The sequence below is a fragment of the Centropristis striata genome, chromosome 12 (genome assembly GCF_030273125.1).
Source record: "Centropristis striata isolate RG_2023a ecotype Rhode Island chromosome 12, C.striata_1.0, whole genome shotgun sequence".
In the NCBI taxonomy this organism is placed as follows: domain Eukaryota; kingdom Metazoa; phylum Chordata; class Actinopteri; order Perciformes; family Serranidae; genus Centropristis; species Centropristis striata.
The window spans coordinates 29,424,439-29,444,909 of NC_081528.1; the positions used below are offsets into that span (position 1 = coordinate 29,424,439).

Here is a 20,471-nt window from a genome sequence, read left to right on the forward strand (position 1 = left end):
CGTGATGAAGTTGAAATCCTTTTCTGTTTTTGTGTGTGACGTGTATTGCGATGCTGTTACCATTCACCTATTTGTATAGGCTGTTTATTAGAGTTAAATACATGAGAACAATTTAATACGAAAACACAGGGACGTGCATTTAGACCGTGGTGTTTTTTTCCGGAGTATTTGTTTGACATATTTTATAAATTGTTATAATAAACCCCAATCATATTTTTATCAATCACTTACTGTTAGGGGAAAAATCTGTGTTGCATGTTGTTTCTGATTTTGGACTGTAAGGGACGCTGTTGGTCAATGCAACTTGTTCTCTACAACATTACCACACAGTCTCCTCCCTTACCACCGTGGCCTATGAGAGAAAAGGAGGTAGAGTGCACTATGTGGGCTGATATTCGATGGAAACAGACTCGTCTTATTTTGATATTTCCTGTCAGATATATACAGTAGATTGGAAAGGCAATCATTTTATTTGGAGGTATTATCACCGTTGTCTTTTTCCAGAATTGTATCGTGCTCGGATTGTTGCTTAGCATATTTTCTTGTTTTTCTTTCGCTATGGCATGTGGAATACCATTCTTCTTCCAGTGCGTGAAATGGCGATTTTGCTGCGGACAGAATTGGAAGCTTCTGTTCTTCCTTTTTTATCTCAACCATATGGTCAGCGGACATATCAGATATTCTATTCCAGAGGAGATGAAGAAAGGCTCCCTCATCGGTAATGTAGCACAGGACCTTGGTTTGGATCTGCAAAGACTCCGTTCTGGCCGGGCCCGCATCGTGACCGGAGAGAGCATCCAGTACACCGAGCTGAAGGCAGACAAAGGGATTCTAGTCGTGAAGGAGAGAATAGACCGAGAGCAGCTTTGCGGAGACGTAACGCCGTGTAGCTTCAGCTTTGAGGTGATTTTAGAAAACCCAATGGAGCTACATCAAATTACCGTTGAAATAACTGACATAAATGATCATTCGCCCACTTTTAAGAGAAATAACATCAATTTTGAAATCAGCGAAATAGCCAATGTTGGGGCTCCGTTTCCACTGACGAACGCAGAAGACCCAGATGTGGGAGTCAATGGACTCAGAGAATATTTTCTGACCGAGAATGAGAATTTTGTTCTGAAACAAAACTCGAATGCAGATGGAAAGAAATATGCAGAGATGGTGCTTCAGAAGCCTTTAGACAGAGAGACAAACCCTAATCTGTCTCTGAAGCTGATAGCTGTAGACGGTGGAACTCCGCAGAGATCTGGTACAGTAAATATAGACATCACTGTCCTCGATGCCAATGATAACGCTCCAGTATTCAATCAATCTGTGTACAAAGCTACAGTAATGGAAAACTCTCCCAGAGATACTTACGTCACCACTGTTAATGCTAGTGACGCGGATTTTGGGTCAAACAGTATTGTGACGTATTATTTTTCAGATCTCAGCAGTGCTCTCAGTGATTTATTTACAGTAGACGAAAAAACTGGTGTAATCCTAATAAAAGGTTCTGTTGATTATGAAAAAGATAAAAAGTACGAACTGAGAATATATGCAAAAGATCAGGGAGGTTTAACAGATTCAAGTAAAGTGATAATTGAAGTAACTGATGTAAATGACAACGCCCCTACTATCAGCGTCATGTCATTCACTAGTCCTGTGTCAGAAGACTCTCCTCCTGGTACAACTATTGGCATTATAAATGTTAAAGATCTCGATTCAAGTGAGAACGGTCAAGTAAACTGTAAAATAGAACAAAATGCACCTTTCAAGATTAAATCCAATTTAAGAAATTACTATACTTTGGTCACAGACACTGTATTAGACCGTGAAAGTGTTACAGATTACAACATCACTGTAGTTGCGACAGATGCAGGAATGCCTCCTCTCTCAACAAAAAGAACCTTTCACTTAAAAGTATCTGATGTGAACGATAATGCTCCACTATTTTCACAAAATATTTACAATGCGTTTATTTCAGAGAATAACTCTCCAGGTGTTTCTGTTCTCACGCTGAGAGCTAGAGATCCCGATGAAAACCAAAACGCGCGTATATCTTATATTCTGGAAGAAACTAATATCGGTGGATCTCCAGTCTCTCAATATGTTTCTATCAATGCAGAAAGCGGAGTAATACACGCAGTGCGTTCATTTGATTACGAACAGATCAAGCAGCTTGTTTTCGTTGTCAAAGCTCAGGATGGAGGCTCCCCTCCACTCAGTAGCAATGTGACTGTGAAACTAATGATCCAAGACCAGAACGACAACCCTCCTCAGGTCCTGTACCCAGTCCAGACTGGAGGCTCTCTGGTGGCTGAAATGGTGCCTCGTTCAGCAGATGTGGGCTATCTGGTGACTAAAGTGGTGGCTGTTGATGTGGACTCTGGACAGAATGCCTGGCTCTCCTATAAACTGCAGAAAGCCACAGACAGGGCGCTGTTTGAAGTGGGCTTACAGAATGGAGAAATAAGAACTATCCGCCAAGTGACTGATAAAGATGCTGTGAAACAAAGACTGAGTGTTATAGTGGAGGACAACGGGCAGCCCTCTCGTTCAGCTACAGTCATTGTTAACGTGGCGGTGGCGGACAGCTTCCCTGAAGTGCTGTCTGAGTTCACTGACTTTACACACGACAAGGAGTACAATGACAACCTGACTTTTTACTTAGTGTTGGCTTTGGCTGTAGTTTCCTTCCTCTTCATCACGTGTTTAGTGGTTATTATCTCAGTCAAAATCTACAGATGGAGACAGTCTCGCATCCTGTATCACTCCAGCCTGCCTGTGATTCCATATTATCCACCACGTTACTCAGACACTTTGGGGACAGGGACTCTCCAACACGTGTACAATTACGAGGTGTGCAGGACGACTGACTCCAGAAAGAGTGACTGTAAGTTCGGCAGAGCCGGTAGTCAGAACGTGCTGATAATGGACCCCAGTTCTACAGGGACGATGCAGCGGATACAGAGTGAGAAGAGCATCCTGGATGAACCAGATTCTCCTCTAGAGGTGAGGTTCAATATGCAATGTCATTACTTATTTAAACATTGTATGTCTAAACTAAACTGCGATTGCAATCGGTTACAGTCTCTTCCGATAGCAAGTGTACGCGGCTCTTTTCAGCACCACAGTGTGGACAGCTCCTCTAAACAGAAAAAAGCTTTCTGTCTTACTTTACACGTTCCTAATACAATATCAGAAATGTTACTTTTTATAAATACTTCTTCCTCCTCCTCCTTCTCCTACTACTACCACTCTGACTACTTTCACGATTACACATATTTATATTAATAATAATAAATAGTATCACAATAATGTCAGGGTTTTTTTTACATTCTATTAATAATACTAACTTGTGGCAATTGTGCACACTTCTGAATATCTGCAAGTACTAAATATACTACACAATTAATTAAATGCTAACATAATTACCATTATCATTGTTGTTGGTATCATTAATTTAAATACATAAACCATTTTACTGTAGAAAGTAGTATTTATCTTTTTTTCCTTTTCTTTGGATTCTTTCTCCATTATTAAACTTCAATCTGTTTGATTTTCCCGTTTTCGACTCTAAGTGACGCTGTTGAACAAGAATACAATATCTGCCCTTCGTCTCTCTTTGCAGTTCAGGGGCGTTCTTTGTAACGTAACATTGATGTAGGCTCCGAGGGAGCACCAGGAAGTGTTTACATCTCGAAAAGGACGTTTATTACACTCGAGCGGATATATTTGTCTTTTCTTATATCAGAACAAAGCACATCTGGAAGAGTGGATGTTATTGAATTTTTACCGGAGGATCTCTGTTTGTTTTTTTATTCCTCGGAGAATGTCCCTATCTGAAATGGCGTATCAACAACCACTCAGCAAATGGCGTTTGTATTTCGGACTTCATTGGGTCATGGTTATTTTGTCGCTATGCTTCTTCAATGTCGTGCTGTGTCAGATCCGCTACTCTATCCCAGAAGAGATGAAGAAGGGCTCCCTTATAGGTAACGTAGCACAGGATCTGGGTTTGGATTTGAAAAGGCTCCGTTCTGGGCGGGCCCGTATCGTGACCGGAGAAAACATCCACTACACCGAGCTGAAGGCAGACAAAGGGATTCTAGTCGTGAATGAGAGAATAGACCGAGAGCAGCTTTGTGGAGACGTAACTCCTTGCAGTTTCAGCTTTGAAATCATCTTAGAAAACCCAATGGAATTACACCACATAACAATTGAAGTGCTAGATGTGAATGATCATCCTCCAGTGTTCAAGAAATCAGATATTATGTTAGACATAAGCGAGTCAGCTAACCTTGGGGCGCGTTTTGTGATGGACAGTGCGGAGGATCCCGATGTGGGTGTCAATGGCCTGCAAAATTATGTTTTAACTTCAAATGACAATTTCGTTTTAAAGCAGCATGTGAATCCAGACGGGAGTAAATATGCTGAGATGGTGCTTCAGAAGCAGTTAGACAGAGAGGAGGTTCCCCATCTCTCTTTAAAGCTTATAGCAGTAGATGGTGGTAATCCGCAGAGATCTGGCACCGTTAATATAGACATCAAGGTTTTAGATGCAAATGACAATGCCCCCGTTTTTAACCAGTCAGTTTACAAGGCTACAGTGATAGAGAACGCAGCAAAGGGCACTAATATTGTTACCGTTAATGCTACAGACGCAGATAATGGATCGAATGGTTACATCACATATTCAATTTCAAACATGAGGAGTAACATAGCTGATTTGTTGTCCATAGATCAAGTCTCTGGTGTATTGTCTGTATCGGGCCCAATAGATTTTGAAAAGGATAAAAAATTTGAGCTTAGAATCGATGCAAAAGATCAGGGGGGTTTAACAGATTCAAGTAAAGTGATAATTGAAGTAACTGATGTAAATGACAACGCCCCTACTATCAGCGTCATGTCATTCACTAGTCCTGTGTCAGAAGACTCTCCTCCTGGTACAACTATTGGCATTATAAATGTAAAAGATCTCGATTCAGGTGAGAACGGGCAGGTGGCATGTAACATAGCTCAAAATGCACCTTTCAAAATCAAATCTAATTTAAGAAATTATTATACTTTGGTAACAGACACTGTATTAGATCGTGAAAGTGTTACAGATTACAACATCACTGTAGTTGCAACAGATGCAGGAATGCCTCCTCTCTCAACAAAAAGAACCTTTCACTTAAAAGTATCTGATGTGAACGATAATGCTCCACTATTTTCACAAAATATTTACAATGCGTTTATTTCAGAGAATAACTCTCCAGGAGTCTCTCTTCTCAATGTTCGGGCGAAAGATCCTGATGAAAACCAAAACGCCCGTATATCTTATATTCTTGAGGATTCTGATCTAGACGGATCTTCAGTCTCTCGATGTGTGTCAGTTAATGCAGAAAGTGGAGTAATACACGCAGTGCGCTCATTTGATTATGAGCAACTCAAACAGCTGGTTTTCACCGTCAAAGCTCAGGATGGAGGCTCCCCTCCACTCAGTAGCAACGTGACTGTGAAACTAATGATACAGGACCAGAACGACAACCCTCCTCAGGTCCTGTACCCAGTCCAGACTGGAGGCTCTCTGGTGGCTGAAATGGTGCCTCGTTCAGCAGATGTGGGCTATCTGGTGACTAAAGTGGTGGCTGTTGATGTGGACTCTGGACAGAATGCCTGGCTCTCCTATAAACTGCAGAAAGCCACAGACAGGGCGCTGTTTGAAGTGGGCTTACAGAATGGAGAAATAAGAACTATCCGCCAAGTGACTGATAAAGATGCTGTGAAACAAAGACTGAGTGTTATAGTGGAGGACAACGGGCAGCCCTCTCGTTCAGCTACAGTCATTGTTAACGTGGCGGTGGCGGACAGCTTCCCTGAAGTGCTGTCTGAGTTCACTGACTTTACACACGACAAGGAGTACAATGACAACCTGACTTTTTACTTAGTGTTGGCTTTGGCTGTAGTTTCCTTCCTCTTCATCACGTGTTTAGTGGTTATTATCTCAGTGAAAATCTACAGATGGAGACAGTCTCGCATCCTGTATCACTCCAGCCTGCCTGTGATTCCATATTATCCTCCACGTTACTCAGACACTTTGGGGACAGGGACTCTCCAACACGTGTACAATTACGAGGTGTGCAGGACGACTGACTCCAGAAAGAGTGACTGTAAGTTCGGCAGAGCCGGTAGTCAGAACGTGCTGATAATGGACCCCAGTTCTACAGGGACGATGCAGCGGATACAGAGTGAGAAGAGCATCCTGGATGAACCAGACTCTCCTCTAGAGGTCAGTTAACTTCATTACGTGGCCTAAAGATAAATTCCCTTGTGCAGTGTCTTCAAATCTCACATTTTCTTCCTGCTGACTGTGTATGTTTAGTCAACTGCCATCTGTTTTGCTCTTAAATTAGATAACATATATCTGGGATTAAATAAATGACCTGAATTGGGACACAATTTACAAAAGCTGACTCAATTTGTGTACTGAATATGACGTTTTTCGTATTAAATGTCAGATGATTTGGTAGTTCTTGCAGTACAGTGAATAGCGTTTAGTTACTTTAATTTAAACATTTTTAGTCTTATTTTCCACAACTCTCTTCTGACTCTCTTGCATTTGTATTGCAATGTGAAAAGCGTGCTTTGGTTGATCTTTTTTTTTTATTTAAAATTTATTTTACAACACTTCTACCACATCAATATTAGATGAGATGCCAATGTAATTGACACACTACTAAAAGGGTAGTATTAATAAACAACTCAGCATTAGCTGAACAGATTCACAGGCTTTAAATGCTTTGTCATTAAGTCACAGTGTAAGTAGTTCAGTTTTTTGACTCCAAGTGACGCTGTTGGTCAGCAAAACGATTTCAGTGTTAACAGCCAGCCTGTTCTCCTCCCTCACCACCGTACTTTGTACTTCATAACAGCGGAGATACAGTCCTTCGTAGGAGGGCAGGGCGTGAAGAGCCTATTTTTAACATTTGTCATTGGAATATAGGAGTTGCACGTTGTTACATAAAGGCTCTGCACTCTATTTGATCTGGACTGCAATTTTCGTCAAGTGAGGACGTTTACTTTTTGCTTTTGATATGGCAACCCGAGGCCAGTCCTACCCTGGAAGAGTGAGATGGCGATTGTCTTGTATATTACGATGTCAAGTGGGATTCCTCATTTTGCTTTCTTACATTGGTGACAGAGCTAATGGTCAGATTCGTTATTCTATCCCAGAGGAGATGAAAAAGGGCTCAGTTATTGGCAATGTAGCACAAGATCTCGGTCTGGATCTGAGGAGGCTCCGTTCTGGCCGTGCTCGTATCGTGAGTGGGGAAAACATCCAGTACACCGAGCTAAAGGCAGACAAAGGAATTCTGGTCGTGAACGAGAGAATAGACCGAGAGCAGCTTTGTGGAGACGTGACACCGTGCAGCTTCAGCTTCGAAATCATTTTAGAAAACCCAATCGAACTTCACCGTATCACCGTCGAAATTTTAGATATAAATGATAATACTCCCTTTTTTCCAAATAAAGACATCCAGTTTGAACTGAGCGAATCTGCGACTATTGGAGCAAAATTTCCGGTTGAAAGCGCAGTTGATCCTGACGTTGGAATAAACGCATTACAGAATTATATTCTATCTCCGAATAATTATTTTATTCTCAAACAACATGCAAATCCAGACGGGAGTAAATACGCTGAATTGGTGCTCCAGAAGCCATTAGACAGAGAAGAATACTCCACTCTCCCTCTTAAAGTAATAGCTGTCGACGGTGGGAATCCACAGAGATCTGGTACGGTGAATATAAATGTATCTGTTTTAGATGTCAATGACAATGCCCCTGTATTTAATCAGTCAGTTTACAGGGCGTCTGTCGTGGAAAATGCGCCAAAGGGGACTTATGTCACAACAGTTAACGCCACTGATGCAGACATTGGCACTAACGGAGAAATAATATTCAGTTTTTCGAAAATAAAAGGCATTACGGTCGATATGTTTAGTATCGATGAAAACACGGGTGTCATATCCGTTGCTGGAATTATAGACTTTGAAAAATTGAGAAAATATGAGCTGAGGTTAGAGGCAAGGGATCGAGGAGGTTTTACTGGGACCTGTAAACTTATAATTGATGTTACTGACGTCAATGACAATGTACCAATTATTAATATCATGTCATTTTCTAATACTATATCAGAAGATGCCCCGCTCGGCACAACAATAGCTGTTATCAATGTCAAAGACACTGATTCAGAGAAAAATGGACAGATAATATGTGCTATAGAGAACACGCTTCCCTTTAAGATCCAGTCGTCATTAACTAACTACTATAATTTGGTGACGGATCAGCATTTTGATAGAGAGACTACTTCTGAATACGATATTACAGTGATAGCCACAGACTCAGGATCTCCTCCACTGTCAAGCTCCGTCAAGTTGCAACTTAAAATCTCTGACGTAAACGACAACGTCCCATTGTTCGACAAAAAGTCATATTTTGCCTACGTCATCGAGAATAATTCCCCCGGAATGTCCATCACCACTGTCAGCGCGCAAGATTCTGATTGGAATCAGAATGCGAGAATCTCATATTTCCTGGAGGACACTCAAGTCAGCGGTAGTCCAATATCTAACTATGTGTCCATAAACTCTGAAACTGGAGTTTTACATGCGGTGCGATCGTTTGATTATGAACAAATGAAAGAGCTCCAACTTACTGTCAAAGCTCAGGATGGAGGCTCGCCTCCACTCAGTAGCAATGTGAGCGTGAAATTAATGATCCAGGACCAGAACGACAACCCTCCTCAGGTCCTGTACCCAGTCCAGACTGGAGGCTCTCTGGTGGCTGAAATGGTGCCTCGTTCAGCAGATGTGGGCTATCTGGTGACTAAAGTGGTGGCTGTTGATGTGGACTCTGGACAGAATGCCTGGCTCTCCTATAAACTGCAGAAAGCCACAGACAGGGCGCTGTTTGAAGTGGGCTTACAGAATGGAGAAATAAGAACTATCCGCCAAGTGACTGATAAAGATGCTGTGAAACAAAGACTGAGTGTTATAGTGGAGGACAACGGGCAGCCCTCTCGTTCAGCTACAGTCATTGTTAACGTGGCGGTGGCGGACAGCTTCCCTGAAGTGCTGTCTGAGTTCACTGACTTTACACACGACAAGGAGTACAATGACAACCTGACTTTTTACTTAGTGTTGGCTTTGGCTGTAGTCTCCTTCCTCTTCATCACGTGTTTAGTGGTTATTATCTCAGTGAAAATCTACAGATGGAGACAGTCTCGCATCCTGTATCACTCCAGCCTGCCTGTGATTCCATATTATCCACCACGTTACTCAGACACTTTGGGGACAGGGACTCTCCAACACGTGTACAATTACGAGGTGTGCAGGACGACTGACTCCAGAAAGAGTGACATGAAATATATGCAGCCGATGAGTCAAAGTTTAGTCAGCGTGGATGGAGATGGGACTGATAACTCACAGGTGGACAAGCAACTGTCAGGAAACTGTTCTCGAATGTCAACCTTGGTGAGTGATACATTTAATCCTTCATTCTCCATGTTCTTGTTTTTATGGTACTCTTTTTTTCCATTGGAGCCTCGGTGTTACTGTCCATGGTCCTGAAACATTCGACGAACATATTTTGAAGTTACTTTTCTCTGACTTGTACCAAACAACTCATAATAAATATCCAGTTAATGCTTATCTGCTTAATCGATGGGATCGCAATCAGCCATTTTTCAAGTTTTTATACATACTTCTCATACTTCTTTCACGCATTGATTAAGTTAATATCATCCGTGTCAGCAACCTGAAATTGCGTTTCGATAAGAAAAACTTCTTTACATTTTTAAAGGGAAATAAAAAAATAAATAAAAACGTAAGGGAAATGATACCAACAACAACCACAGGCAAAAAAAATTCTCCTACCTCACAATTATCCTATACATATCTTGTTTTTCACTAATTAGTACTAATGGGTTGTGCCATGCTTCTGTTATTTTGTGCCAAACTTCAGTTATTTTCAGGTTAATGTACAAGCCTAAGCCTCATTTATACTGGTCCTATGTACAACTTTTATCATACCTGATGTATTGGCAAACGTAGATCTTAATTCTACAGCTGGATCGACTCGTATGTTACTGTTTTGTGTTCCTTAACTACTCACAAACCACCGGAGTCAGGTCGTAGTTTCGTTGTTTTATTTCTCGTTGCTCAATCCAGGTATTTCCATTAACACACACATCATTCTAAGCTTCTCTTGGTTTCCACAACGGTCCACAACATCATGAAGTAACGGTAACATCTGAAAGTGACGGTCAAAAAATATTTTTTCCCTGTACCTCTTAGCACTCTGCTAATCCACGTTTTACCTTTTAGCAAATCCTTCAGAATAATGCAGTGCGCATGAGCAGCGCCTACTTCAGGTGCTGTGGTAAATTTGACAACTATGCAATAAAAGGCAAGAATGTCGTAACACAGTCAAAACCAATATAAAACACGTTGTAATCTACAGTAAAAATCTCAACTTTCTTCAACATAATATTGGCTCCTACACCTGAGAATATAAAACATACCAACGCTTTTAATACAATATCTGAAGTGTTCATATGTGCACACACATCATACATTACCGTGGATGGGCTCTGAGCGCCGCTGTTGATACATCAATGACTAACCTGCTAAATCATCAGTGCAGCGGTCCACCCCTTTAATTCCGTTCAGTGTTTTTCTGCTTGGAGAGAAGACGGTCTTACCCATGTCGGTTTAACGTGAAGCGTTTCTTATGGACTTTATCCACCGAAATTACTGTTACCTTTTCACTTCATGGAATAGTTTACATCAGTATTTCATTGAAAGGATTACTGCATCTTTACGTCCGGTTTCCTGATGGCTTTTATGTGGATTACCGCTCGCGGAGGCCGATGGCAAGCTCTGTTTGTCATTCTTTGTCTTTTGAAGCTGAGCTCAGTGACTGGACAGGCTCGGTATTCTGTTCCGGAGGAGCAGGCAGAAGGGTCTTTTGTTGGAAACATCGCTAGAGATTTAGGTTTGGATGTGGCGAGGCTCATATCAGGTAAAGCTCGTATTATTACTAAAGGAAGTCGACAGTATGTTGATTTAAACCGAGACAAAGGCACCCTTGTTATTAAAGAACGAATCGACCGAGAAGAGCTGTGTGGAAAGACGACGCCCTGTAGCTTCAGTTTCGAGGTGATTTTAGAAAATCCAATCCAGCTTTATCGGGTTACAGTGGAGGTTATAGACATCAACGATAACAGTCCTTCGTTTCCCAAGGGCCAAATCAATTTGGAAATAGTTGAAAATGCAGCATCAGGGACTCGCTTCTCCCTAGAGAGTGCGGACGATCCTGATGTTGGTATTAATGATATCCAGAAATACACACTTAGACCCTCAGATAATTTCAAATTGGAAGTACAGAGTCAACCTGATGGAGGGAAATTTATCGAAATGGTTTTACAAAACCCTTTAGACCGAGAGAAAGAGGAGACTCACACACTCGTGCTGATCGCTTCAGATGGAGGGGAGCCACACAGATCAGGGACAGTGCGTATTCATATCACTGTGCTAGATGCTAACGATAATGCGCCAGTGTGCAGCCAGCCTGTTTATAAAGCAGATGTGAAGGAGAATTCTCCTGAAGGAACAGTGGTAACTACAGTTAGTGCAAGTGACGCAGATAAAGGACACTATGGTGAAGTGACATACTCTATAGGTCATGTAGCCAGAGAAGCGAAGCAGCTATTTGAAGTTAATGTTAAAACTGGAGAGATTAAAGTGACAGGTAAACTGGATTTTGAAAAGTCAAAGTCTCATCAATTAAATGTTAAAGCTAGTGACCGCGGTGGATATTCTGACACTTGTAAAGTGATAATTCAAATAATTGATGAGAACGACAACGTCCCTACAATACAGCTGATGTCATTCTCTAACTCGATATCGGAGGATTCTCCTCCAGGTACAACTATAGCTGTTATTAACGTTGATGACGAAGACTCTGATGGTAACGGTGTTGTCAAGTGCTCCATTAACTCTGACATACCTTTCAAAATCGAGTCTTCATTAACTGGATATTATACTATAGTGACCGAAGACTTGTTAGACAGAGAAAGTATTCCTGAGTATAATATCACCATCACTGTCTCTGATCAAGGCTCCCCGCCTCTGACTAGCAGTAAAAACATCAATGTAAAAGTGTCTGACGTGAATGACAGCCCACCCAAATTTGACCAATCAGAATATAGTAAGACTGTACCAGAGAACAACTCTCCTGGATTTTCTGTGTTTACACTGAGTGCTAGTGATGCAGACTGGGGCCAAAACGCTCGTGTTTCTTACTTTCTAGATGAGAAAGAGATTAATGGGGTCGCTGTGTCTTCTTTAGTGTCAGTCAATTCAGAAAATGGTGTCATTCATGCAGTGAGGTCGTTTGATTATGAGCAAATCAAGTGGTTTGAGTTTAACGTCACAGCTCGTGATGCTGGATCTCCTCCTCTGAGCTCAGTGGCTACAGTCAAAATAATAGTCCAGGACCAGAATGACAACCCTCCTCAGGTCCTGTACCCAGTCCAGACTGGAGGCTCTCTGGTGGCTGAAATGGTGCCTCGTTCAGCAGATGTGGGCTATCTGGTGACTAAAGTGGTGGCTGTTGATGTGGACTCTGGACAGAATGCCTGGCTCTCCTATAAACTGCAGAAAGCCACAGACAGGGCGCTGTTTGAAGTGGGCTTACAGAATGGAGAAATAAGAACTATCCGCCAAGTGACTGATAAAGATGCTGTGAAACAAAGACTGAGTGTTATAGTGGAGGACAACGGGCAGCCCTCTCGTTCAGCTACAGTCATTGTTAACGTGGCGGTGGCGGACAGCTTCCCTGAAGTGCTGTCTGAGTTCACTGACTTTACACACGACAAGGAGTACAATGACAACCTGACTTTTTACTTAGTGTTGGCTTTGGCTGTAGTTTCCTTCCTCTTCATCACGTGTTTAGTGGTTATTATCTCAGTGAAAATCTACAGATGGAGACAGTCTCGCATCCTGTATCACTCCAGCCTGCCTGTGATTCCATATTATCCACCACGTTACTCAGACACTTTGGGGACAGGGACTCTCCAACACGTGTACAATTACGAGGTGTGCAGGACGACTGACTCCAGAAAGAGTGACTGTAAGTTCGGCAGAGCCGGTAGTCAGAACGTGCTGATAATGGACCCCAGTTCTACAGGGACGATGCAGCGGATACAGAGTGAGAAGAGCATCCTGGATGAACCAGACTCTCCTCTGGAGGTGAGGTGCAATACGCAAGCATTCTTTGTCTCACCAGAACTCAAAGTTTAGTACGTAACTGGTAAAAGTTGAATCGATAACAGGCGCTCTCAATGTCTTTTCAGCACCACAGCGTGGACAGCTCCTATTTCACTGAAACTGCTTTCTCACTTGAAAAGTTCCCACTTCACTCATAACATCTATTCAGTTTTTCCAGCGTCTAACAATACAACTACCAGTACAATTAATCACACTACTACTACTACTACTACTACCACTACCAATACTACTACTACTACTAGCACTAATAGGTATAATATCCTCCTCCTTTCTTCTGATGTTTTGAACTCATCCCAGTTTAGCAATTTTCTCAAAATTTGAGAATATATTGTGCCCTATATATTACATGATTTTTTGTTGTTGTCAGTCATTTACCATGATTTTACAGACCCTCCAGGGTAAACTAAAGTTTCCCCTAGAGGTGAGGTGCAGTACACAAAGTCTTTTGTTTTTCAAACATTGTTTCTCCAATCTGAAATTGTATTTAGTAACTGGTTATTGTTTCACTGAAAAACAATGCTCTCAGTTCTATTCAGCACCACATTGTGGACAGCTCCTCTTTAACTTAAACTGCTTTCTGGCTTGAAAACTTTCCACTTACCTCATAACTTCTAATCAGAAATGCTACTGTCTACAAATACTACTGCTACTACTACTTCTACTATTACTACTACTATGGTTACTGCTACTACTACTGCTACTACTACTACTACTGCTACTACAAGTTTTTCTTCTTCCTCTTCCTCTTCTTCTTCCTCTCCTTCTTCTCTTTCTTCTTCTAGTACTACAACTACCACTATAACTTTTAACAACAGCAACAACAACAACAACACTAATACTATTCTCTTACTCCCTTTTTACTCTTATCATTCCCGAGATGTTCTCAATATTTTCAACTATAAAGTTCCCTGCATAATTAATCAGAATAAATCTCAAGTGTTTAATCTTTAAATTGAGCAGCCATGATATTACACACATCAGGATTTTTTTTATTAGTTATGTATATAACATCTGAAGTAGTCCTATTAATGGCACATCATACATTACCGTGGATGGGCTCTGAGCGCCGCTGTTGATACATCAATGACTAACCTGCTAAATCATCAGTGCAGCGGTCCACCCCTTTAATTCCGTTCAGTGTTTTTCTGCTTGGAGAGAAGACGGTCTTACCCCTGAAGGTTTAACGTGAAGCGTTTCTCATGAACGTTATCCGCTGAAAATACTGTTACCTTTTCAATTTACGGAATTGTTTACATCAGTATTTCATTGAAAGGATTACTGCATCTTTACGTGTGGATTCCTGATGGCTTTTATGTGGATTACCGCTCGCGGAGGCCGATGGCAAGCTCTGTTTGTCATTCTTTGTCTTTTGAAACTAAGCTCAGTGACTGGACAGGCTCGGTATTCTGTTCCGGAGGAGCAGGCAGAAGGGTCTTTTGTTGGAAACATCGCTAGAGATTTAGGTTTGGATGTGGCGAGGCTCATATCAGGTAAAGCTCGTATTATTACTAAAGGAAGTCGACAGTATGTTGATTTAAACCGAGACAAAGGCACCCTTGTTATCAAAGAACGAATCGACCGAGAAGAGCTGTGTGGAAAGACGACGCCCTGTAGCTTCAGTTTCGAGGTGATTTTAGAAAATCCAATCCAGCTTTATCGGGTTACAGTGGAGGTAATAGACATCAACGATAACAGCCCTTCGTTTCCAAAGGATGAGATCAATTTGAAAATAGTTGAAAGTATTGCATCAGGGTCGCGTTTCGGACTGGAGAGCGCAGACGATCCTGATGTTGGTATTAATGATATCCAGAAATACCTGCTCAGACCCTCAAATAATTTCAAACTGGAAGTACAGAGTCAGCCTGATGGAGGAAAATTTATCGAAATGGTTTTACAAAACCCTTTAGACCGAGAGAAAGAGGAGACTCACACACTCGTGCTGATCGCTTCAGATGGAGGGGAGCCACACAGATCAGGGACAGTGCGTATTCATATCACTGTGCTAGATGCTAACGATAATGCGCCAGTGTGCAGCCAGCCTGTTTATAAAGCAGATGTGAAGGAGAATTCTCCTGAAGGAACAGTGGTAACTACAGTTAGTGCAAGCGACGCAGATAAAGGAGTCAATGGTGAAGTGACATACTCTATAGGTCATGTAGCCAGAGAAGCGAAGCAGCTTTTTGAAGTTAATGTTAAAACTGGAGAGATTAAAGTGACAGGAAAATTGGATTTTGAAAAGTCAAAGACTTATCAATTAAACGTAAAGGCCAGTGACCATGGGGGTCATTCAGATACGTGCAAGGTTATTATTCAAATAATCGATGAGAATGACAACGTCCCTACAATACAGCTGATGTCATTCTCTAACTCGATATCGGAGGATTCTCCTCCAGGTACAACTATAGCTGTTATTAACGTTGATGACGAAGACTCTGATGGTAACGGTGTTGTCAAGTGCTCCATTAACTCTGACATACCTTTCAAAATCGAGTCTTCATTAACTGGATATTATACTATAGTGACCGAAGACTTGTTAGACAGAGAAAGTATTCCTGAGTATAATATCACCATCACTGTCTCCGATCAAGGCTCCCCGCCTCTGACTAGCAGTAAAAACATCAATGTAAAAGTGTCTGACGTGAATGACAGCCCACCCAAATTTGACCAATCAGAATATAGTAAGACTGTACCAGAGAACAACTCTCCTGGATTTTCTGTGTTTACACTGAGTGCTAGTGATGCAGACTGGGGCCAAAACGCTCGTGTTTCTTACTTTCTAGATGAGAAAGAGATTAATGGGGTCGCTGTGTCTTCTTTAGTGTCAATCAATTCAGAAAATGGTGTCATTCATGCAGTGAGGTCGTTTGATTATGAGCAAATCAAGTGGTTTGAATTTAACGTCACAGCTCGTGATGCTGGATCTCCTCCTCTGAGCTCAGTGGCTACAGTCAAAATAATAGTCCAGGACCAGAATGACAACCCTCCTCAGGTCCTGTACCCAGTCCAGACTGGAGGCTCTCTGGTGGCTGAAATGGTGCCTCGTTCAGCAGATGTGGGCTATCTGGTGACTAAAGTGGTGGCTGTTGATGTGGACTCTGGACAGAATGCCTGGCTCTCCTATAAACTGCAGAAAGCCACAGACAGGGCGCTGTTTGAAGTGGGCTTACAGAATGGAGAAATAAGAACTATCCGCCAAGTGACTGATAAAGATGCTGTGAAACAAAGACTGAGTGTTATAGTGGAGGACAACGGGCAGCCCTCTCGTTCAGCTACAGTCATTGTTAACGTGGCGGTGGCGGACAGCTTCCCTGAAGTGCTGTCTGAGTTCACTGACTTTACACACGACAAGGAGTACAATGACAACCTGACTTTTTACTTAGTGTTGGCTTTGGCTGTAGTCTCCTTCCTCTTCATCACGTGTTTAGTGGTTATTATCTCAGTGAAAATCTACAGATGGAGACAGTCTCGCATCCTGTATCACTCCAGCCTGCCTGTGATTCCATATTATCCACCACGTTACTCAGATACTTTGGGGACAGGGACTCTCCAACACGTGTACAATTACGAGGTGTGCAGGACGACTGACTCCAGAAAGAGTGACTGTAAGTTCGGCAGAGCCGGTAGTCAGAACGTGCTGATAATGGACCCCAGTTCTACAGGGACGATGCAGCGGATACAGAGTGAGAAGAGCATCCTGGATGAACCAGACTCTCCTCTGGAGGTGAGGTCCAAAACGTAAAATTTTCTTTTCTTCAAGCTTTGTTTTTCTCTGACTTAAAATGAAATTGCAGTAGGAAGCTGGTTACAGTTTAACCGCAAAAACTTCTTTGGGTTCTTTTCAGCACCACTTTGTGGACAGCTCCTCATTAGCTTCTGATTCTTTCTTACTTGAAAACTTTCCGCTTTTCTCATGAATTCTAAGCAAACATGCTACTGTCTTTAAAATACTAGTCATTCTACTACAACTTATAACAACAACAACAACAACAACAACAACAACAACAACAACAACAACAACAACCACAATTACAAAAATAATAATTTTACCAATACTTTTTCTCCACATCCTCTTATCCCCTTCTTCTATTTTTTTCGATTTGGGCCATGTTCTTAATGTTTGCCACTATAACGTGCCGACAGAATTCATTAGAATAAATCTCGCCTGTATTTCATCGTTCGTGACTTGTGAAAAAATAGAAACATCAGGATTTATCCATACGTGTTGTATATCACATCTGAAGTAGTCTTATTATTAATGGCACACCATACATTACCGTGGATGGGCTCTGAGCGCCGCTGTTGATACATCAATGACTAACCTGCTAAATCATCAGTGCAGCGGTCCACCCCTTTAATTCCGTTCAGTGTTTTTCTGCTTGGAGAGAAGACGGTCTTACCCATGTCGGTTTAACGTGAAGCGTTTCTTATGGACTTTATCTGCTAAAAATACTGTTACCTTTTCAATTTACGGAACTGTTTACACCAGTATTTCATTGAAAGGATTACTGCATATTTACGTGTGGATTCCTGATGGCTTTTATGTGGATTACCGCTCGCGGAGGCCGATGGCAAGCTCTGTTTGTCATTCTTTGTCTTTTGAAGCTGAGCTCAGTGACTGGACAGGCTCGGTATTCTGTTCCGGAGGAGCAGGCAGAAGGGTCTTTTGTTGGAAACATCGCTAGAGATTTAGGTTTGGATGTAGCGAGGCTCATATCAGGTAAAGCTCGTATTATTACTAAAGGAAGTCGACAGTATGTTGATTTAAACCGAGACAAAGGCACCCTTGTTATTAAAGAACGAATCGACCGAGAAGAGCTGTGTGGAAAGACGACGCCCTGTAGCTTCAGTTTCGAGGTGATTTTAGAAAATCCAATCCAGCTTTATCGTGTTACAGTGGAGGTTATAGACATCAACGATAACAGCCCTTCGTTTCCAAAAGATGAAATCAATTTGAAAATGGTCGAAAATGCTGCATCAGGGACTCGCTTCTCTTTGGTGAGCGCAGACGACCCTGATGTTGGTATTAATGATATCCAGAAATACACACTCAGACCCTCAGATAATTTCAAATTGGAAGTACAGAGCAAGTCTCATGGAGGAAAAAGGATCGAAATGGTTTTACAAAACCCTTTAGACCGAGAGAAAGAGGAGACTCACACACTCGTGCTGATCGCTTCAGATGGAGGGGAGCCACACAGATCAGGGACAGTGCGTATTCATATCACTGTGCTAGATGCTAACGATAATGCGCCAGTGTGCAGCCAGCCTGTTTATAAAGCAGATGTGAAGGAGAATTCTCCTGAAGGAACAGTGGTAACTACAGTTAGTGCAAGTGACGCAGATAAAGGAGTCAATGGTGACGTGACATACTCTATAGGTCATGTAGCTAGAGAAGCGAAGCAGCTTTTTGAAGTTAATGTTAAAACTGGAGAGATTAAAGTGACAGGAAAATTGGATTTTGAAAAGTCAAAGACTTATCAATTAAACGTTCAGGCCAGTGACCATGGAGGTTATTCTGATACATGCAACGTTATTATACAAATAATCGATGAGAATGACAACGTCCCTACAATACAGCTGATGTCATTCTCTAACTCGATATCGGAGGATTCTCCTCCAGGTACAACTATAGCTGTTATTAACGTTGATGACGAAGACTCTGATGGTAACGGTGTTGTCAAGTGCTCCATTAACTCTGACATACCTTTCAAAATCGAGTCTTCATTAACTGGATATTATACTATAGTGACCGAAGACTTGTTAGACAGAGAAAGTATTCCTGAGTATAACATCACCATCACTGTCTCTGATCAAGGCTCCCCGCCTCTGATTAGCAGTAAAAACATCAATGTAAAAGTGTCTGACGTGAATGACAGCCCACCCAAATTTGACCAATCAGAATATAGTAAGACTGTACCAGAGAACAACTCTCCTGGATTTTCTGTGTTTACACTGAGTGCTAGTGATGCAGACTGGGGCCAAAACGCTCGTGTTTCTTACTTTCTAGATGAGAAAGAGATTAATGGGGTCGCTGTGTCTTCTTTAGTGTCAGTCAATTCAGAAAATGGTGTCATTCATGCAGTGAGGTCGTTTGATTATGAGCAAATCAAGTGGTTTGAATTTAACGTCACTGCTCGTGATGCTGGATCTCCTCCTCTGAGCTCAGTGGCTACAGTCAAAATAATAGTCCAGGACCAGAATGACAACCCTCCCCAGGTCCTGTACCCAGTCCAGACTGGAGGCTCTCTGGTGGCTGAAATGGTGCCTCGTTCAGCAGATGTGGGCTATCTGGTGACTAAAGTGGTGGCTGTTGATGTGGACTCTGGACAGAATGCCTGGCTCTCCTATAAACTGCAGAAAGCCACAGACAGGGCGCTGTTTGAAGTGGGCTTACAGAATGGAGAAATAAGAACTATCCGCCAAGTGACTGATAAAGATGCTGTGAAACAAAGACTGAGTGTTATAGTGGAGGACAACGGGCAGCCCTCTCGTTCAGCTACAGTCATTGTTAACGTGGCGGTGGCGGACAGCTTCCCTGAAGTGCTGTCTGAGTTCACTGACTTTACACACGACAAGGAGTACAATGACAACCTGACTTTTTACTTAGTGTTGGCTTTGGCTGTAGTCTCCTTCCTCTTCATCACGTGTTTAGTGGTTATTATCTCAGTGAAAATCTACAGATGGAGACAGTCTCGCATCCTGTATCACTCCAGCCTGCCTGTGATTCCATATTATCCACCACGTTACTCAGACACTTTGGGGACAGGGACTCTCCAACACGTGTACAATTACGAGGTGTGCAGGACGACTGACTCCAGAAAGAGTGACTGTAAGTTCGGCAGAGCCGGTAGTCAGAACGTGCTGATAATGGACCCCAGTTCTACAGGGACGATGCAGCGGATACAGAGTGAGAAGAGCATCCTGGATGAACCAGACTCTCCTCTAGAGGTGAGGTGCAATACGCAAGCATTCTTTTGTCTCGCCAGAACTCACTATTTAGTACGTAACTGGTAAAAGGTTGACCGATAACGGTCGCTCTCAATGTCTTTTCAGCACCACAGTGTGAACAGCTTCTCTTTCACTTAAATTGCTGTTTAACTTGAAAAGTTCCCACTTCACTCACAACATCTATTCAGATATTCCATCGTC

General features: G+C 42.1%; 6 protein-coding genes across 18 annotated transcripts in view; all 6 read left to right on the plus strand.

Annotated features, from left to right (window-relative positions):
- Window positions 1–20,471, plus strand: part of LOC131981893 (protocadherin gamma-C5-like) — a 338,840-nt gene that overhangs the window by 189,561 nt on the left and 128,808 nt on the right. For 2 of the 13 annotated variants that reach the window (XM_059346405.1, XM_059346414.1), the window contains exon 1: window positions 6,968–9,503. The exons of the other annotated variants lie outside the window; for them this stretch is intronic. In XM_059346405.1, the coding sequence (XP_059202388.1) occupies window positions 7,065–9,503 (2,439 nt within the window). In that variant the 5' untranslated portion in view covers window positions 6,968–7,064. Of the gene's footprint in view, window positions 1–6,967; window positions 9,504–20,471 lie in introns of those variants that run through there. 13 annotated transcript variants of the gene reach the window in all.
- LOC131982194 (protocadherin gamma-A7-like) lies at window positions 46–3,652 on the plus strand. The gene is made up of 3 exons (XM_059346790.1): window positions 46–934; window positions 2,222–2,997; window positions 3,617–3,652. Exons 1-3 carry the CDS (start codon window positions 559–561, stop codon window positions 3,650–3,652), a joined length of 1,188 nt encoding a protein of 395 aa, XP_059202773.1. The 5' UTR covers window positions 46–558.
- On the plus strand, window positions 3,294–6,707 carry LOC131981898 (protocadherin beta-11-like). Its single transcript, XM_059346430.1, has one exon. The coding sequence runs from the start codon at window positions 3,764–3,766 to the stop codon at window positions 6,266–6,268; it is 2,505 nt and encodes an 834-aa protein (XP_059202413.1). The 5' UTR covers window positions 3,294–3,763; the 3' UTR covers window positions 6,269–6,707.
- On the plus strand, window positions 10,542–13,334 carry LOC131982195 (protocadherin beta-16-like). Its single transcript, XM_059346791.1, has one exon. It carries the CDS (start codon window positions 10,866–10,868, stop codon window positions 13,332–13,334), a length of 2,469 nt encoding a protein of 822 aa, XP_059202774.1. The 5' UTR covers window positions 10,542–10,865.
- On the plus strand, window positions 14,181–17,061 carry LOC131982196 (protocadherin beta-16-like). The gene has a single exon (XM_059346792.1). It carries the CDS (start codon window positions 14,626–14,628, stop codon window positions 17,059–17,061), a length of 2,436 nt encoding a protein of 811 aa, XP_059202775.1. The 5' UTR covers window positions 14,181–14,625.
- On the plus strand, window positions 17,462–20,408 carry LOC131982197 (protocadherin beta-16-like). Its single transcript, XM_059346793.1, has 2 exons — window positions 17,462–20,270; window positions 20,376–20,408. Exons 1-2 carry the CDS (start codon window positions 17,853–17,855, stop codon window positions 20,406–20,408), a joined length of 2,451 nt encoding a protein of 816 aa, XP_059202776.1. The 5' UTR covers window positions 17,462–17,852.